The sequence below is a fragment of the Rhynchophorus ferrugineus genome, unplaced genomic scaffold (assembly GCF_030347505.1).
Source record: "Rhynchophorus ferrugineus isolate W39M unplaced genomic scaffold, kcgeb_rfMv2 rfM2, whole genome shotgun sequence".
Taxonomy (NCBI): domain Eukaryota; kingdom Metazoa; phylum Arthropoda; class Insecta; order Coleoptera; family Curculionidae; genus Rhynchophorus; species Rhynchophorus ferrugineus.
The window spans coordinates 74,554,829-74,576,817 of record NW_027472581.1 but is presented as its reverse complement, the minus strand read 5'-3'; the positions used below and the strand labels follow the sequence as shown (position 1 = coordinate 74,576,817).

General features: G+C 30.8%; 2 protein-coding genes across 4 annotated transcripts in view; both read left to right on the top strand.

Moving 5' to 3' along the window:
* The window catches only part of LOC143190406 (uncharacterized), a 194,736-nt gene that overhangs the window by 24,314 nt on the left and 148,433 nt on the right, over positions 1–21,989 (top strand). The window lies entirely within an intron of this gene.
* LOC143190389 (uncharacterized) lies at positions 8,123–10,090 on the top strand. Of its 2 annotated transcripts, XM_076394629.1 has the most exons (4): positions 8,123–8,589; positions 8,650–8,768; positions 9,053–9,547; positions 9,650–10,090. In XM_076394629.1, the coding sequence occupies exons 1-3, from the start codon at positions 8,268–8,270 to the stop codon at positions 9,443–9,445; spliced, it is 834 nt and encodes a 277-aa protein (XP_076250744.1). In that variant the 5' UTR covers positions 8,123–8,267; the 3' UTR covers positions 9,446–9,547; positions 9,650–10,090. The 2 variants fall into 2 exon arrangements, with proteins under 2 accessions (XP_076250744.1, XP_076250743.1); XM_076394628.1 differs by lacking the exon at positions 9,650–10,090 and having other exon boundaries at positions 8,123–8,768; positions 9,053–9,581.

Here is a 21,989-nt window from a genome sequence, read left to right as displayed (position 1 = left end):
CCATAGGTGGTTTAGAAGAGAGTTTAGTTAAAAGAGATGTTAATAGAATATAATAGAAGAATTACTAGCTCCAACTGAATGCCGTTTAGTTGTAGAATAGCAGGCGACATATCAGCGACTATAGAGTTATCATTAATGAATATCGGTGAAGAATACTATAGCATCATATTGAACGCTATATCTCTTTTTATATATTTTTTGACTAATTGATTCCACAGTTAATCAGAATCATAATCATCTTAAAATATCTGAAGAAGGTTAATTATTCTTGCTGTGTGCTCATTTTTTTGAAGCATCATTTCTATAACTTCTCCAATAGTTTTTTCAATATTGGAAAAATTATTGCCCCTTTCAATGTTGACGGTATGCTCTCTGATAACAAAGTTTACATCAGTAAAGGTGAAGCTTTTGAAATAATGTTTCTCCACTAACCGTTGTAATTTCTGTTGTTACTTAGTCAATTACAGTGGTCTTGCCATAAGTTAATAATTCTATTGTTGTTCATAATTCAACCACTAATTGCTTCATATGGCGAAACGAAGAAGGAATATCAGTTATGGGAGGAATGACAAAACACTGTGATGGGTCTTGATTGTAGTGAATTTGATTGAACCTCATCGTGCGACTTCAACAAGTCTTCAAATACCGAGAAACAATATAATCATAATAAACATTTATTGTCCATTATCGACAATAAAATGGATCGAAGAAAACTTTGAGCGAGAATAAATTCTAGTTTAGCCACTAACTATAATGCATTTATAATATTACAAAAACATTCGGTTTATATTGTTTGTAACAAAGTTTCCACTACCCTTTAATGATCAATTTGCATATAAATTACTTATAAAATCACGAGCTAATCTAAAGTAACACTATACATATTAAATATTCCCTCAATAGCAAAGTTTTGTCTTTGGCATATTTATTTGCCGGCAAACTCAAACTCTAATTAAACTTATTAAAAACCACGCTAAATAATACCTAAAGCTACGGTTTCGTAGTCACTTTATCATTAAAGCTTTGGTAATTATTATTTAAATGAGCTTTTTTAAATCGAATTGCTTATTTTCAGGTTTTTACTTGATGTATTTCATTAATGGATACAGTTTGTATTGTGTTATACTTTTGTTAAGAATTTTCACAATAGAAAAAATAAATTAATAGTCTCAAGCTGTTCTTTTACCGTTCTCAACTCATTTAAATATAATTCACTAGAACTAGATATTACTGTTATAAACTTGAAGCATGCCTGAAAGCTGTCGAATTTTTTTCTGCTTATGTAAACTCTGCTTCTGTTAATATGTTTTTAATGAGGTTTAGTTAACGCAGTAATCAAGGTGCCAGGATGGCCCCTCTGCTGTTGCGATAGTCGTGAATTCGAATCTTGCTCGAGCATGATTTTAAATTTATGGTGATGATTATTTATAATTGCAATTCTCGATTATGCAAAATCTGACAATCATTTTGTTGGCCATTTGACAATCGTTAGCCTATACAGAGGACTAAGGTTCGGTGCCCACGTTGAGCATTAGGTCGAGTTCAGATAAAAACTAGTTAATAAAAAGGAGACTGTAAAATAAAAAACCATGTTGGTACTTGAAATGGAGAGATTTCTCCTAATATAATAATTATTTCTCCTAATAATATCCCTTGATCTGAATTATTTTACAGCCAGATGTTTTGATAACAAATTCCTCTATACAGTGAAAATAGAACGTGGTGATTATTTTAATGATTATCTGATTTGTTTCAAGATTTGCCATATCTCACTCCTTGGGTAAATTGAATTTCTCTTTATTAAGGTAATATTACTATACCGGCAACAAGATTGCAGACTTAGTAGCCTCTAGGATTAGATTTCATACTTCTCTGGATATTTCCTTAGTATTTTAAAATTTCGTCATTAAATGTATTAAACTACAACTTGATTTGAGTTCGTAAACAAATTATTTACTGTGAGGGAGAATTTTTCAGTTATTCCTTAATTCATTCCTTGAGATTAAATTTAAATAGCACCACTTGTTTGTAAACAAAAGTTAGTTTCATGAAATAATAGTTCTAAAATAGAGAAAACTATTAACTATTAATTTTTAAAAAAATTTTTGCGAGTAAATTGTTTTAGCTTATATTTTCTGAATATTTTATTTCGTGTTTTATAGCCAGAAATATCTTATCCCATGTATTGTTATAGTATCTCGTTTATATGTTTCTTTTATTGGCGAAATTGCGGTAAATATATCTTGCTTTCAATCATATTTTAGTGATGATATAATGAATACCTGAGATTTTTGACAGTTTTATTTTTAATAGCATTTTTGTCTTATTATGAACACCTTAATTATTTTGGTATCATCTTCATATATATTTTCATAATTTGTTGTCATTTAATTGTATTATACATTTATTGCTTTGTTCACAATACCTGTGTTCTATCTACTAACAGATATTTACCAATTAATGATTATTAAAAAAATATTCGGTCGCTTGATGGTTTAAGACTACCATAATTTCAATATATTTTAGTCAGCCTTACCATTTATTTCAACAAGTAATGTGATAATTTGCGAGAGGATAGTTTTTGCTCTAAAAAGTCGTGGCATGTTTGGAAATAAACTTTAAGGGAATTAACTCGAGATAATATCTTCGAAATTAATTTTGTAGTAGCGGTAATACGGTTTTTGGTTATATTCGGTCCTAAACTTGTTTGCCGCATATTATGTTGCTCAATTACAATGTTATAACAGTAAGATTTATATTAGGTACGTGAAAACGTAATAAATCTTTTTTAAGTTGTCTTTGATTGAAGTGAATATATATTATTTGTTTTATTATAATTAATAAAATAGTTGTTGATTTTATCACGTTGCTTGTTTACAGCAAGAACATCTGTAACATAATGTTAAATAAATTCTAGAAAATGAGTCCCTTGTTGGACATGGGGATTAAAAGATGATTAAAATTCATGCAATTAACTCAAAATTTTCAGAAAGCTCTGTTATTATATAATAATAATCAACTAAATATTTCCAAGCTCAAACTTTCCACCTCTATTTCTACTTAAAAATTCGAAAGTTTTTTAAGGTCGTTTTCGGACATTTCTATATGTGATTTTTAGTTCTTCATATTATCTAACATTTTGATAAATAAGTTCAAGTTCAAGTTCAAATTCAATTATCAGAAAAGGTAAAATGTCTTAAAACTAATGTTTTTATTCCTAATACCTCAAGCTTAGAGATGTCACACTGTAACAGTGTCCAAGTCTCGAAGATATACAGAAGGATTGGTAAGATAACCGTTGATAAGAGAGAAAGATGCTTCTTTCATAATTTAAGGTTTGGTTAGGATAGCAAAATTAGTGCACAGTTCACGAGAAAATTTAGAAAAGAAGAATAATATAATCTGTCGAATGAAAGGCGAACTAATTCCTCGCAGATTCCTAAGACGAAATCGACCTTCTGGATGAAAGATAAACTTGATCTTTTACTAAAAGTCCTCTTTAGTAATTCACATAAAGAACTAGTAACAAAAACATTAAGCTATTTCGATATTATTACATTCCATATAAAATAAACAATACTTTTTAAGAGAAGAATATAGTTTAAATTAATTTAGTATCCAAAGTAGTCTAATTGAAACCCTATATGGCTGAAATATCTAAGAAGCACTTTCGTCAAGTCGCACTTTAATGTTTTTACAATTTGCTTAAATATGTTCACTTTGAGTAATTAGTCATCATCATCAACATCTGTCAAATATAGCCTTTTTTAAAAATATTTCATTAATATATTGTTACTAGTCGTTTCCGTCTAAGTTATAATTTCATTTTATAATAACTTAAACCTAAGTATATCATAGATATATCATAGGACGACCTACTGGCCCTATGTTAGTCTCTGGTGAAATAATATTTATACATGTTACTGCTGATTTTTTCATATGTGCATCTCACTACACAACACTACACAAGATCAGATGGTTTGATTCTTTTGAGTCTGTGTCCTGTTCTGGTGGTATCCAATAGTTGTAATGTTTCAATATTCGTGTGAGAATGAAGTCTTTCCTCATGCCCCCTTGCAATTCTCTTGATTTCTTAACTGTCTGTGGGTCTCTCAAGGTCTCGATGTAGGTAATCGGTCCTATAGTATTTGGGTGCACCCACAATACCTCTCAGGACTTTGTTCTGAAAAAATTGTATTTTATTTATGTTACTCTTTGCAGAACATCTCCATAATTGAACTCCGTATGTCCATATAGGTTTTAGTAATTGCTTATATAATAGCAATATATTATGTACTGATAATTGTGATTTTCTTCCATTTAGCCAGTACATTTTCCTATATTTCAATTCCAGTCCTTTTCTTTTCTTCTTTATATGTTCCTTCCAGAGAAGTTTTGCATCGAGATTCATTCCGGGATATTTAGCGTTGTTGCTATATGGAATGATAGTATTATTTAATGTTATGGGTGCTTGTGCTATCTGTTTATAGGTGAACTGCACATGTACAGATTTACGTTCACTAGTTCTTATTTTCCAAGCTTGTGTCCAATTATTTATATTGTTACGTGCTTGTTGTATTTTTTGTAAGGCTTCTTCACTATTGTATCCGACAGTTATAATCGCAGTATAATCTGCAAATGTAGCCATCGGAATGTTTTCCTTTTATGGTATATCACAAGTGTAGAGTAGATAAGGCACTGGTCCCAGGACACTTCCTTGTGGTACACCTCCTTTAGCTTCTTTTATTGTAGAGTAAGCTTCTTCTTATTTGACTCTAAACATTCTGGTTGTAATGTATGATTTTAATAGTTTGGTGTAATGTTTTGGTAGCATTTTCTGTAGTTTATGAATAAGGCCTTCATGCCAAACTTTATCGAAAGTTTGTGCTACATCTAAAAATATAGCTGAGCAGACTATTTACTTTCGTAGGCTTTTTCAATAACATCTGTTATTCTGTGGACCTGGTTAATTGTTGAGTGCTTGTTAATAAACCCAAAACTGGTGTGTTGGTATTAGTTTATTTTCTCTCTATGATCGGTTTTATTCTTTTCAACAGGACTTTTTCAAAAACCTTAAATATTATTGACAGCAGTGATATAGGTCTATAGACTTTTATTTTGTTTGCTGACTTCCCATGTTTTGGGATCATTATAATTTCTACCAGCTTCCGAATCTCTGGGACATGTTCCAATCTAAATGCTGTATTGATATAGTTGGTGAGTTTATAATTCCCTTTCTTGGTCTCTTGTCTTAATAACTTGTCTATGACCGGAAAATTATGTTCAATATTAGTTTCGTTTGGTTTGAAAGTTTTTTCTAGATATTCAGCAAATGCTTCTGCTTTTTGGTGATTGTCACGGTCACAATTTCCACATAAGTATAGGTGGACTGTGTAGACATGAGCGCTTTAGATATTTTGTGGCTTTTCAGAGTGAGTAATCAGTTTCTCTATCATCTGTTAAATTTCTCACATAGTCATTTATGCTTTTGTTTCTAATTTTCAGTATTTCTCTTTTCAGTCTTTGGGTTATATTGTTTAAACTATTTTTATTTTCAGGTGTTCTATTTTGTTGCCATTTTTTTGTAATTTACGTTTTTCAGCTACTATTGCCTTCACCTCTTTTGGATAATTAATTGCTTTAATTGTACTCTTAATTTCTGGAGTATCATTTCAAGGAGCTTGTTGAATATCTACTACGAATTTTTCTGCTTCAAAATTTAATTGAATTGAATTCGTTTGTTCAATTCTTCAGCAAATCTTTCCCAGTGTCTTGTTTGTTAACGTTGGGTTTCTTTCTTTTCTTATTATATTTTCGCTCAACGTTAGAATCACTGGCGTATGATCTGAACTAAGCTTAAAATTTTCTTCGACTTTTATATAGTTTAATGTTATATAAATATAGCATGATCAGTTCTTTAAAAATATCCAGTATCGATAAATTTAGTGACTTTGCTCCTATGTTCTAACAATTCAATTATTCTGCTTTAAAAAGACAAATATACAAACATTGAAATTTATTTATAGGTTTAAGATTTAGCTTCGAAAATCGACAATAGCCATTAATTTTTAATGCTTAATGGATTTTCTTGATCAGGATATATCGAATTAGCCAACCTCATTGGCTTGATATATTATTAATCAAACTCACTAACGCCGTGCAGTGCTGTCAGAAAAAGTAGAACAATTACAAAAAATCTATTTTAGTTAATAGTATCGTTGTTACTATGTCATAACAGACTATCAGTTTGGAAATCTATTGAATAATTTTTTTCGTCAAATTAAATTACTGTTTTATTTTATTAGATTCATCAATAAGGCTCTGAATTGATGGAGCGAATCTTATATGATCATCATCATCGCATCGATATTTCCATAACTATGTTAATATTGTAACACAGTAATATAGCATTTGAGTCATATGACTGAATGTAAATAAGTAACAACAGCTGATCATACTGCTTTATCGATTGGGCCACGAGTTAACAATATTGCCTTATGAAGGAGCTTTCTAAAAATAAATATGCAGAAATTCGTTTACGGCACAAATTTCTGTCCTACGCTCCACTACTCTATTTCCACAACCAAACTGTCCATGTTTAAAAAAATTCTTTATTGAACAAGAGTTTCTGATAGTAACTTTTATATTTTGTCTTCAAACAAAAAATTATAATAGATTAGAAACGTTTTTTACCATTTAGTATAGTACTATTTAGTAGTTTAGTATAGTTCTTTCCTTTATATTTGGCAACACTGCAGGGTACTACAATCTAAGTATTTGAAAAAAAGCTTTGAAAGTAGGAAGTCACGGGACGATAAAGAAAAAAATATTATGGCTTAAAATTTCTTTCATAAAACAAGATATCAAGAAGCTTATATACCACTGTATAAGGAGTTATCATGAAGATAGTATTTTCCATAAAACTATCGATGTAATTATTATCTTACAAATGAATTTTAGGTACTTAATTACCTTAGCAAGAACAGTTACGGACAAAAAATTTATTTGAGTCTGTCTATATAAGTTTTTTTTATTAAGAAAGTTATAAGACTCAATATCGAAGCAAGTACAATTAGCCAATATGAATCCCAGAATAATATTCTACAATTGAATTTTGACAAGGTAATATAGAATTATATATTGAAGTCATTTCAATCGTCCAGTTTACAGACATTGCAGAAGTGCATAAAAATATTGCATACCATTAATCCTGAAAAGGTAGCTATTCAGGAAAGGATTGTACTTCCTATAGCTGTATGATTTGTTGATAAGGAAGAGTAATCGGTGAAAATATAAAAGAAGAAAAAAGACCTAAGGAGAAATAAAAATGTATATATACTAAAAAAAACACAAAATATTAACATCATTGGGTTTTTAGGTACTTCAGTCCTTGATTTCATTAAGTATGGTGGTGGTTTTTAGTGAAGCCCTTTTACTATAAAATATGTTAACCATGCCCTTATTTGGGAAAATGTTCTATTGCAACTTTTATTGTATTGTAATTAATTATAAATTAGTGTGAGACGTATAAAGCACTGTATCTACAAGGAAGTTGTTATAATACTGTATTTATATATAACATATTTGGAGTATTGTATATTCAAATAGGTGGTAATTTAGTAAATGGTTTATGGCATAGTTAAGGTTCATTGTTTTATATCCTTTAATTTATAATTTAAAATTAATATTAAATTTTAAAATCTTATATATAAAAATGAATCGCAAAATATGTTCCTAAGCGCATAACTCAACAACGCCTGGACCAATTTGGCCAAATCTTTTTTTAAAATGTTCGTTGAAGTTCAGGGATGGTTTTTACGGCGAGAAAAATTAGAATTATTGCTGGAAAAACCCTAAAAATAGCCCTTTTTGTTTGAATTTGTTTCGTGTATCAGTTGACAATTCATCTGTCATCTGTCAAAAGTCATCTGTAACAGACAACTTTTTTTTTTTAAATTTGATATGACTTGAACTCAAATCCTTTTAATCCGTACGAATTGTTTTATTTATTTAAAATTTTTTATTTGTTTAAAATTTAATTCAAATTTTAAATAAATAAAACAATTCGTACGGCTTAAAAGGATTTGAGTTCAAGTCATATCAAATTTAAAAAAAAAAGTTGTCTGTTACAGATGACTTTTGACAGATGACAGATGAATTGTCAAGTGATACACGAAACAAATTCGTATATCGTGTTTTGTGCAGAGTGTTTAGTTAGTTAGTGTTTGTTTAGTTCGTGATTAGTGAAAAAATAATTTATATTTGATATGCCTCCTATAAGACGAAGCAATTTAGGTAGAAGAACCAGAAATGCTATAAACCAAGCTAATTACCGATCTAATCGTACTGCACAAGAACGTGACGACGGAAATGAACGTGAAAGAATTCGGATATCACAAACGCGTGAAGCGCGAGCGCGACATTCAACTAATAATCGCGCAAGTTTGAATCCAGCTGCTTTCAGTTACGATGTGTCAATTGACTACAGTAACTACCAATGTGTTGTTATTGGTTCTATGAACTTGGTTTGCTCACACTGTAAGGCATTAAAATACAAAAACGAAGCCAATGGATTGTGTTGCGCAAATGGTAAAGTGAAATTGATACAATTGGATCCACCACCAGAACCATTGTACTCATTGGTTTCAGGAATAGGAACAGATTCTATACACTTTTTGACACATATTCAACAATATAACAATTGCTTTCAAATGACTTCATTTGGGGCAACAAATGCAGTTCGGGAAAATTTTATGCCAACTTTCAAGGTATGTATTATAGCAGTTACTCATAATTATTTTAGCGAACAAAATTTTCTGTCACCAAAGTTAAGATGTGTTACTAATCTTCAATTTCTTAATCATTACGAAATATATCACTTAGTCATCATATTATATGGTGATTCAGTTTCAGTGACACTTTTATTATATTTTATATTTGATAGATATTAGTTAAAACTAAATATATACTTTTTAAGATCAAATATTATTTAAGTTTGATCATTGACAATCCATTAATTTATACCACACTATAATATTTTTTTTATTTACAGATACAAGGGCAAATATATCACAGAGCAGGTTCACTGTTACCAGTGTCAGATAGCGACAACAAATTCCTGCAAATTTATTTTATGGGCAATTCACCACAAGAAATTGATCTGCGTTGTGCACATAACAATTTAGTAAAAAGGTCTATTGTAGAACAATTACAAACTTTATTTCATCAACACAATCAATTGATTATATTGTTTAAAACTGCCCTGGATCTGATGCCATCCGATAATCACAAAATTGTAATCAGAGCTGATAAAACACCTGCAGGTCAACATACAAGACGTTTTAATGCACCAACTATTGATGAAGTTGCTATCGTTGTAGTTGGAGAAAACTTGGAATCCCGTGATATTTTTTACATCGTCGGAATTTTCAATTACAACCTATAAAGGAAACACACCGCTCATATGATGCACTGCAATATCCCATTATATTTTGGCAAGGTGAAGATGGCTACGATTTATCAATAAAAATGATAAATCCCATTACAGGTAACTAAAATATTAGTTTAGCTATGGCGATAATATCTCAGTCACTATATTATGTATTTTAATTTTATATTTGAATGTTATTAAAACAAAATCTGTTTACAGGTTCTGAAACCAACAAAAAAGTCAGTTCAATGAACTATTATTCATACCGCCTAATGATTCGGGAAAATGCAGATAATCACATATTGAAATGTCGGCGATTATATCACAAATATGTTGATGACATGTATGTTAAAATTGAAACGGAGAGATTAACATTCATCAGGTTGAATCAAACCAAACTCCGATCTGAAGAGTATATTCACCTTCGAGATGCGATTAATACTGATGGAAATGCACAGAATGTCGGTCGGATGACTATTCTTCCAGCAACATACATCGGAAGCCCTCGGCATATGCACGAATATGCTCAAGATGCCATGTCGTATGTTCGTCATTATGGTACAGCAGATTTGTTCATCACATTTACATGCAATCCGCAATGGATACAAATTAAGCAGGAGTTATTACCTGGGAAATCATCCATTGATCGTCATGATATTACAGCCAGAGTCTTTAGACAAAAGTTGAAATCTTTAATGAATTTCATCGTAAAACATAATGTGTTTGGTGAGACACGCTGCTGGATGTATTCTGTGGAGTGGCAGAAACGAGGATTGCCACATGCACACATTTTGGTTTGGTTGGTTGAAAAGATAAGGCCAAATGAAGTTGATGCAGTGATATCAGCTGAAATCCCTAATGTACAAGTAGATCCTGGATTGCATGAGGTAGTTCACCGTGTATGATGGATGGTAAATGTTCAAAACGATATCCACGGACATTAATATCGGAAACATTACTGGTAATGACGGTTATCCATTGTATCGTCGCAGATCGACAGCAGACAATGGAAAATCAACAATTGTCAAATTAAATTAACAAGATATTGAAATAGATAATCGTTGGATTGTTCCATATTCACCCATTTTATCAAAGACATTCAAAGCACACATCAACGTTGAATCTTGCCATTCAGTGAAATCGATTAAATACATTTGCAAATATGTAACCAAAGGGAGTGATATGGCTGTGATTGGAATTGGTGCAGAGAATTCTAATGATGAAGTTACCCAATACCAAATGGGCCGCTATGTCAGTAGTAATGAAGCAGTTTGGCGAATATTTTCTTTTCCTATTCATGAGAGACACCCTTCTGTTGTTCACTTAGCTGTGCATTTAGAAAATGGACAAAGAGTGTATTTTACAGCACAGAACGCAGTACAAAGAGCTGCTCAGCCACCATCTACTACATTAACCAGTTTTTTTGAGACATGCCAAAACGATGATTTCGCACAAACATTGCTATATTCTGAAATGCCAAAATATTATACCTGGAATCAATCCTCAAGGAGATTTATACGACGGAAACAAGGAAAACCAGTTCCAGGATATACAGATGTATATTCCACCGATGCGATTGGCCGGATTTATTCAGTACATCCAAGCAATGATGAATGTTTTTATTTACGACTGCTATTAGTCAATGTACGTGGCCCAACATCATTCCAACAGTTACGAACTGTTGATGGTGAATTGTGTGGATCCTACAGAGAAGCCTGTCAACGTTTGCAATTGCTTGAAAATGACGCTCATTGGGATCAAACTCTCAATGATGCTGTAATATCATCACACACTCATCAAATACGAACATTGTTTTCTATAATCATATCTACATGCTTCCCATCAAACCCAATTGATTTGTGGATGAAGTACAAATATTATATGTGTGATGATATTTTGTATCAAATACGGAATAGAATGGGAAATCCAAATATACAAATCAGTGAAGAAATTTACAATGAAGCATTGATTTCAATTGAGGACATGTGCTTGATAATGTCAAACAAACTATTAATTCAATTAGGCCTGACCGCGCCCAATCGTCCAATGCATGACGCTTTTAACCAAGAGTTGCATCGAGAAAGACTGTATGATCTCAACGCTTTGAAAGAATAAATTCAAACAAATCTTCCACTGTTAAATGAACAACAGAAGTATGTATTTGAAACTCTTATGAAAGTAACAAATGATGAAACTGGAGGGATTTATTTCTTAGATGCACCTGGTGGTACAGGAAAAACTTTTTTTATTTCATTAATATTAGCAACAATTCGCTCACAAAATAAAATTGCACTTGCACTCGCTTCGTCGGGAATCGCAGCAACTTTGCTTGAAGGTGGTCGAACAGCCCATTCAGCACTAAAATTGCCATTAAATATGCAAAGCAATGAAACTCCAACCTGCAACGTTTCGAAGAACTCTGCAATGGCAAAGGTTTTGCAGCAATGTAAATTGATTGTTTGGGATGAATGCACGATGGCACATAAAAAATCTTTGGAGGCTTTAGACAGAACCTTAAAAGATCTACGTAGCAATAATAACCGATTTGGTGGTGCAATGATTTTATTAGCAGGAGATTTTCGTCAAACATTGCCAGTGATTCCACGATCAACGCCAGCTGATGAACTCAATGCATGTCTAAAGTCCTCCAATTTGTGGAAACATGTTAAAGTACTTCATTTAAGCAAGAATATGCGTGTCGAGTTGCAAAATGACCAATCTGGAAACATATTCTCTAAACAACTCATTGACATTGGTAATGGCAAATTTCCTATAGACATGTTGACGGCTTGCTTTTGCTATGACTATAAACAAGTCCCAGGGGCAATCATTAAGTGTTTGTGGTATTAATCTAGAAAACCCATGTTTCTCACATGGTCAATTGTATGTTGCCTGTTCCCGTGTTGGAAAACCATCAGATTTGTTTATCTATGCGCCAGGTAATCAAACAAAAAACATCGTATACCACAAAGCAATATAATGATAATAATAATAATAATTATGATTCACATGATTAACAATAAAGCGATTACTTACTTTTCAATCCTTATATATGTTTTATTTAATTATTTTTTATTCACAACGCCCTATCACCAGGGTGATGGTTCTGTTCAGGAGAATTTTTTAAAATACGTAGGCACAAAAACTGCCACATTACAAATCTTTTTGACAGGACGAAGTCTGTCGGGTCAGCTAGTATATAAATAAAAATATAAAGTATACATCAATATAATACAAAAATTTAGTATTATGTTTTATTTTTCTTTTCACCTCCGCTAACAGGTTTCGTAAATCAATGTCATGTTCTTACTATTTAAGGTCATTCTTATATATATGTTAATATAAAACTTATGAACATTACCCTTTATTTTAATAACTAATGCGGAATATATTTTGCGCTTGAAGAGTAACACTATGCCGATATCAGAAGTTTGGCTATAGATAAGACACAGATCTACTTGCGATGTCACAAGCAATACTGAAAATATTCAAATATTTCTAACAATGGGGACGCGCAGTTTAGTCAATCTAATATTCAAAATAGAGTTATAAAATACGCTCATTTCCACAAATTTTCTGTCAAATAATTAACCTTTTTAACACAAACATGAATAGCAAACGCAATACAAATAGAATGCTCTAGCCTATTTCTAACTATCTAGCCATTTCCAATTCTCCCTCTCCACCACTTTCACCGGATATTAACACGACTCATTTTATTACAATAATATTAGGAGAAGAATTACAACTCTTAGTTCCTCTGGGCATATTATGACCTTATATTTAATTATCTTGTAGGCTAGGTAGCTCTTTCTATACACAATATGAGGTTTTTCCACTGAAATATTCTAACCAAATCCCTTAGATTATTGCAATTTTATGCAGTTGTAAACATCCTGTATATCTCATGTTAACATAATATGAATTGGTTAAGCCTTTTCGATAACGTGTTTAGTGCTTTCTAAATTACAAATATACTGAAAGCTCTACTAGCAATTTCATGGCCACTTTGTACTCCCTCATTCCTTGAATTCAATAAGAATCTGCCAGGGTGGATTTTTCTATTACTTATCTAATTTAAAACACATACTACGAAGGTGGTTCAAATATGATGAAGAAAAACGCTGTAGATGACGCACATGTATGTTTTGAAAGACGTGGTTGAGTATGTGATAGCTGGGTGCCTTACGAACAGTGTGGCATAGTTCTCGTCGGAAGTGTATGTTTCACGCGCGTGTTACGACCATGGGTGAACGTATTGACATTCGTTTTTTAGTGTGGGAAATATTTGTCTCGATCATATTTGAAACACCCTCGTATTTAATACTATACTAAGCCCATTCACTCATTTTCAGACGACAGTTATTACCTAGTTTCTAATATAGATCCACCAATGGTCAATCAAATTATATTAATACTAAAACTACTGGCCTTACTGAATAAAAGTATACAAAAATTAATATATGGTAAGATACACCTTGCTTAGTCCTAGCGTATTTATCGTTTAATTAAGCTTGATTAGTTCAATTGCATCTATATTATTATAACAAGTTTTGTCAGTCACGAAATGAAGATAAGTCAAACTAAAAAATTACAATCACCATATCATTACTGACATTAAATTCATAATAAAATATATAGTAATAACAAAAAACACTAAAAGAAAAATATTCAGATCTAATAAGTATATCAAAAACATTTTTCCAATTTTGGTGCTTTTATGTTGAAGCATTCGCTCAGCCAAGGGCGGAATTTTTTACAAATTATGTTTTCAAGGGCCACGGTATACTACACAATGGTTCTAACTAAATAGGGGTCCTTCTAATTTGAATACATTAGTATAAAAATTTCATGGAAACAGCGTTAAAATTACTCGGAAATATTTTCAGTTCTCGTTAGACATATTCTGTTATACTGTGTCATGCGAGCCCAATTTTAGGGGTAGTATCTTGTTATATTAACTATTATATCGATATTATATCAATAATGTATTATTAACGATCACTTTCGACAAGAAACAAAGTAATAAAATATATGTTATATCGTTGTATAAATATCGGAATGTTATAGAAAACTATATATTTTTAACTATACAATTTTTAAAATAAATATTTTTAAAATGTTGTAGTAAAGGCTTGCATGAAAAATATGTATATTATATAACGTCTTAAATAATACGATAAAAAATGCAATTTGGGATGTTTCATGCTTTTTAAAGAAAATTTCATCCCCTAAGTACAATTCACTAACACTGTAGAACTAATGAGATTTCTGGACGAAAAACTGAAGTAATAAAATTCACAATTTTAATTTGAAACCAGCTTAACACCATTAAGAAACTTGGAGAGTGACCTGAAAAAATGGTAGTTAGAGGAGAAAGACACGAGTTTTCATTTGATAAAAACCATGAGGCAATTGAATTTTGAGGCTCTTTGAATTTTAAAAGCCACTAAAGATATCTAGGTCTGGTGTTATCGCTACTTTTTACTTTTCCTATTGGTCAATTCTAGCCATTTCTTAATTGTCTGGTTCAATTGTATTAGTTTTCGGTTCTAGAGGGTCGAGTTAATTATTTAAGCAGCTCATTACCAATAATTATTTTCCAGTCCCATCAAAAACTTTAATCGATTGGAGAAACTCGATTTAATTGGCCAATTCAATTTTTGATTGTTTTTACATGTGGGATTGAAGTGTCAATTTTCTTGTGGTATTTAGTATTTCACATCTATAGAGACTTTGCTAATAGAAATGTGTCCTATTGCCTCGATTTTATTGACATTAACCAAGGCACCTTTGCTCACCTTTATTATCGATATTTTCAGAACAAGGACAAACAAACCAATTCGGACGCTAGTTTACTTAACATTGATGATCAATAGTTCGATAAGCCTGCGCTGGATCGCATCGTGTTCTGCATCGCAAAAATCTAAATTGTATCTGTAACAGATCAATTGAAAAATCCCCGGCCCGATACACAGATGGCGCTACTAGAATTAAATCCATTTATTTTTTAGTTAGCCCTAACCCTCAAAGATGCGATGTAATTAGTCTTCGAATTGCTTCCTCATCTACCGTATTTTCCAGATCAGGCCCCCAGCGACTATTTCCTGTTCTCAGATCTCAAAATAATGCTCGCTGGGAAAGCATTTTCGACGAATGAAGAGGTAATCGACCAAAATGAGGCCTATTTTGAAGCAAAGGGCAAATCATATTACAAAAATAGTATCAAAAATTTGGAGGATCGCTATAATCAGTGTATCACCCTTGAAGGGAATTATGTTTTATAAAAAAAATAATTTTTCCAAAAAAATGTGTTTTACTATGGTAGGCCGCCGGTGACTTTTCAATTGACCTGTTATTAATTTTTTATTTTGAAAATGGAATATTGTAAGCATGTTATAATGATAATCTGTCCATTTTTTGTCGAAGTATATATTTTTACATTATATTTTACCTGTTAAGATAAGAATCTTTAATTACATATGTAATTACTATATTTATATATAAATTGTGAAAAGTGTAGTGCTAAATTATTTTTTCAAACATTAATTCACAGCAATTGCAGTCTGCCTTTGGTGTCCTTACACCTTAAAGTGCAAGTCTTGTATCAGGAATTCTAGGACTCAGGTATTTTTCAACGCATGAATGTCTAGACATTATTTTGTTTTATTAAAAGTCGAACTCCAACAGAAAAAAAATTATTTAACAGCACTAATGTATAACAATATGTGGACAAGACAAGGGACTTGAACTTTCTTCTTATGGCATCACAAATTCGACTCTTTTTCTCGACTGTCGTTATTTCCAAGACGCTACGTTCTGGCGCGCCACTAGCCTCTAGAAGTTAGTCAATACAGCTTAAAGGTTTTTATTAGCTAAAATTTCTGAACACCATTTCTTTTAACTTAAACTATGATATATTTGCCTCAACTCTACTTAACCAGCTTAAGGAAAGCTTTGAGTAACTGTGCAACAATTGTCAATCTAAAGACAATCTGTTTCTTTTCCTGATGATGAACTAAATTGATTCTGGTATATTTAAAAAATGATATTTGTGTTATTTTTGGAATCCTACCGACTGCGCCAGTTATAAAACGTGTATTGAACTTAGCGAGCGACTTATTGAACCGAAAGTATAAAATACGCTAACGGTTCAATCCTCATGTTACCAAATACCAAGCCGATTTCTTAGCCTTACAGCCTGAATAATATTATAGTTGCAAGTAGGAAAGGTTTAAGTACTGTTCTGAACTGTCAACATCCCCACAGTTGTGATCCGTCTCCTTGTCACTGTTATGAAACTTATATCAATAGAACAACTCCTATTTAATTTTCTATTATGTTACACATCTGCAATGTCAAAAAAATATAGTCTGTAATATATTCGCTTTCATTTTAACCACACACACTTGATTGGATAAGGACCGCCCTTCTGTTGCTACCAATTAAAATAAAAAAGCCATTTTTTTTTCGATAAAAGGGTTCGTCCCATAACAGTATGGGTTTCTTAATATGCAAGAAAATTTTTAGAAAATCTATTGATCCGATCATCCAAATTAACGCCAGTTACCAGGCTAAATAAACTGAATGTTTTTTGTTAGTGGCAAGTATAATGATTTAGGGCTTACATTAAGTGCCAGGTGTAATCTACATAAACCCAAGTTTAACAAGAAGATCTCAAAATACAATTTTCAATAAATATTTGTTATTGTCATTTTTAAGTTGTTAAACAGGCACTCGAAGAAAATAGATACTGCCCTGCAATATTCCTGGATGTCTCACAAACTTTTAACCGGGTAAGACATTTGGGATTAATCTACAGAATGAGCAAATTGCCACCACGGAATTACTGTCGACTGCTGGAATCATATTTTTTCGAAAAAAAATTTAGAGTCTCGCAAGACGGGGAATTGTCAACACTGAAACCTATTTCGGCTGGGGTTCTATAATCTGCTCTATACACGTTTGCTGACGACACAGTCTAAAGTCTGTCTAAGGCTATAGAAAAAGTACAAGTATCGACCAACAAGATCAACAAATGTTAGTTTTTCGTTGCGGCGAATTGACAAAAACTATATTATATCAAATGAGGGATGCCCGTTTCCTTAATTAGAATCAGCTAAATCGGAATATATATCGATGGTAGGTTAAATTGGAAACATCATGTGAGAGAAAAAGCAAAGCAAATTAAAGTGAAATCCAAGCAACTGTACTGATTAATTGGAAGATTGACTTGACTTGACCTAAACTCAAGGAGATTGGTTTATTAGTCAATTTTAAAGCCTATTCGGATCTATGGGGTGCAAATATGGTGTTTCACTAAAACATCAAATCAACTAGTAATCCAACGCACCCAAAACAAAGCTCTACGATTAATTACCAATGCGTATAGCTACGTAACCAACTAAGAGCTGCACCATGATCAGGAAATCAAATGAATACACGAAGTGATCCAAGATTTCGCATTAAGACACGAAATAAGGTTGCTAGATCACAGCAACGTAGAAGCAACAGAGCTGCTGGACAACATGCAAGAAACCAGAATATTGAAGCGAACCAAATCACATCGACTGGTTTAGTGTATAAATGTATCTTTAACTTTAGATTGAGTAGATTAATTTTATGCTAATTGGGGAAATATATACTGATGTATTAATCCCGTACACTCCTTGCTTGTATATTAATAGATAGAACAGAACTGTAGTAATACATATATTTGGGAATTAAGGTTGTACTAAACATATGGAATGTAAGATATAATTAATAAAAAAAAATTTAAACACTAAATAACATTCTAGGCGCTCTTAAGTAATGTGTAATACGTAAGATTAAAATGGATTCACTTAAATATTGATATAATTGTGGAAGACGAATCAACAATAATGGACGAACATATTCAGCAATCAGCAATGAGATTTAAGTATAAAATTCAGTTACAGATAAATATATTAAAAGCGCGTCAGTAAATTAAAAAATAAAGGAATATAATCAATGTACTGCTAATAATTTTGTATATTAAGAAAATTGCATTCGTATCAGATAAAACGAGATGTTAAGTTGATCAAGTATTCCAAGGTCCAAGTATTCACACAACACTTTTAAAAATAATTTCTTATAGAAATATATAAAAAATATATAAAGATTTTCAAAATATATTTCCCCATCAAGTATGGATCTATTGAACGATCTATTTTACCAATATATTTGTTATTTCACGTTTGGTGAATAAGTAACATAATACATGTTTTATAACATTTTAACGTTACGTATCCCGTTACCAGACATGATATTTTTGAAATAGGCATGTCACTCAATATTTCATGCAACCAACAAAATGGCAATATCGTGACTTATCGCAGTGGATTTTAATAGGCAGCTCTATTGGTCTATCCGTATAGAACATTTGCAATTATATAACTTAATATTAAGAACTTCATTACTTTGTCAACGTTCTGTAATAGTCTGGTAATTATAGTTAATATTCAAGAAGATAATTTAAATAATTTTAGATAATATTTAATTAATTTATTTATTTTTAATGCTTTTCAATGAAATACTGGAATTACTTATTTATTAAAAATACACATTTTGAATAAAGATTTATTAAACGAAAACTCCCCATTATCATTTGTTTATCAAGATTTTTAAAATGCATTTTAGGGTCTACTCTTTACCAAACATGGTTTATTCGGCCCTACTATTGGACGTGGACTCCAAAGCACTGTCCACGTCATTAAGTTATTATTAAGCTCCTAGTTAATAGGATATATTTTCATTATTCATTTCATCAACTTATTCCATAAAACAGCCATTCATAATCAGTCTAGTTACTGTTATACTATTTCTTCACGGGCGAATAATCACGTTCGTTATCAAATCCGCTTATCAAGAATTAGTATATCGCTTTCAGTAGGCTCAATTTTTTAAACTTAAACTCAAATATATTTTTCGGTTTAACTTTAGGAAATATGTCTGATGAATGAGGATCGATGATGATTTTATTAATTTTTGACTTTTAGTTTAGTTACAAATTCTAGGCATTTTCTTTTTAAATTAGAAACCTAAAATAATTTATTTAAAATATATCGTTTATTTGTATCAGCCGTGAATTTATATGTAAAGTGATGAAAATGCAGCTTGTTTTAGATCATAAATGTGCCATTAAAGAACCTCTAATCTGCAGACTAAAAAGCGAAATTAATGGTCCTAAGAAGATTGGCAATTATTACTTATCACTAATGTACATTTATTGATACTCAAATGCATCCACACCATATAACATTTAGCAAAAATTAATCTAAGGCTTTTTGTTCTTAGATATATTTCAGAAATGTCTAAAAATCGTTTAGTTCATAAAAAATTTAATAAAGCTTATTGACAATAGCGGTATGATATCATTACGAAAAACAATATAACACAACATTCTTGAGCTTCAGTGTATTCTTGAAGCGCTACAGTGTTACATAAAACCGAACAAAATGATTGGTAAAAATATGTTTTATATTGTAAATTCTTAAACAAATGATTACTACTGTGCTATTGACTAAGGCTTCTGAAATATTTTATAAAACAATGAGATTAGTTTTATACACTATTATTCTTCTGCATGCAAATTACATTATACATTTATTTTACACAATTACACAATACACAATACATTTATTTTATGCTAATATTTCTTTACATTAAAATATTTATTGAATTTGATTTACCGATTGGTCTTCTATAAACCTTCTTAAATTCTATTTTAATCTCATTAACCGATTTAAAATGATGTACTCGAAGTTGTTCTCGATATTAGGTAAAAACCAGAAGTCCGGCGGAATCAATTCAGGCAAATAGGGCGATTATGGAATAATGATGTATTAATAAATTATAATTTTTAATCTAATATAATAATTTTATAATAATTTTTATATCAAATAATTTCAAAGAACCATTATCTTAATAAAAAGGAAGAATAAATAGCATCACACAAAACAATCAAATTCATAATGAACGACAATATTTTTTGTTTTAATATTTTTTGATCACGATAGTATTACAGTAATTGAAATTAATCATCAATTCAAATGATATAAATTAAAATCCAGTATTAGATGAATATAAGGTCACTCTCCAATTCGAGTATTTTATATTTTATTTCAAGAGTCAAATTAGCGTATTCTCTAACATCTGCTCGTCTAAAGCTTCAATTTTCATCACTCTTTATATCCTTGTGCATTGAATTGTATATTATCAGTATGGACATTGGTAAACCTACAGTAATAAAGAAGTAATAAGAACTCTTCAATGTCTTATATTCCCCTTCATTCATTTTCTACTGAAGGATTCTTACATTTTACATTTTATATTTTTATAAATCAAATTTAAAATATATTCACAGTTCACTTGTCCACTTTCAAATAAAAAACTTAAGTAAAGAATAAAACATACTTAGAAAACGAAAAAGTGGTTTATTAAGCGATTTGTTTATAATTCCTTCTTGTGTGTAACACTGTGGCACCTCGTAGAAAAGTGGAAAAGCGTTCAATATTTGATGCAATAGAAAATGCTGCAATAGCGTGACTGTAAACGTATTGTAGTAAGATTTTATGTGCACTTATGTCCATGTTTTTCGTGCTGAACCTTATTGGGCTCTAGCGACTATCCAAGTTAATGCAGATAGAATTAAATATGAGCCCCCAAAGTCACATAGTCTGTTTACTATCTATCCCAACCATTCAATTTTATTTTTTTTAATAATACCACAGAAACTATATAACAATACTGTTCCCTTTTTTAATTGCAGCTAGTAACAATTATTTTAATGATATCGTTTGACATTTACATGATAAAAGTGAACATATAGTAAAATTAACTACAATAGTAAAATACAACAAAGGCTCAGGAAATAAATTGATATAATTCAACAACACGAGTGTATTATGTCTTGCAATGAAAATTGTTTAATATACTTGTGTAAAATATATTGAAGTAACTTTTGAAAATAATATATATATATATATATATATATATATATATATATATATATATATATATATATATATATATATGTATATATATATATATGTATATATATATATATATATATATATATATATATATATATATATATATATATATATATATATATATATTTCCATGATGTTTTGTTGTTTTCGCTTGTCACTTGTTTGCTTCTTCTTGAGTTTCGTTTTTTAATTTAAAATTTTTGTATTTAAGAATTTAACTCATTCAGTTAACTTTGTCCAATTAAATGGAGTATATTTTTGTGTAAATATTTTAATAGAAAAGTGACATGGGTTGAAGGCATGGGTTCAATAATGTTTTGTTGTAACCTGCATAATTGTCTTTCATTGAAGCCTACTACCACTAAAACACTAAAAAATTACCTACTTCATACATTTGATATACCACAATTTATATATTTACTACTACATTAGGTCATGACACTGTCATTCTTGCTGTCGGAGACAATAGCAAAGAAACCACACGAAAGTTTCAACAGTCAAGTAACAACAGAAGTAATTGAACGTATAATCAGACCGCACAGGCT

Bases quoted from the DNA above. Each gene is read 5' to 3' on its own strand.
- LOC143190389 (XM_076394628.1), top strand. From the start codon at position 8,268: ATGCCTCCTATAAGACGAAGCAATTTAGGTAGAAGAACCAGAAATGCT. The intron at 8,769-9,052 runs GTATGTATTATA...TTTTATTTACAG, and splicing joins ATTTTATGCCAACTTTCAAG to ATACAAGGGCAAATATATCA.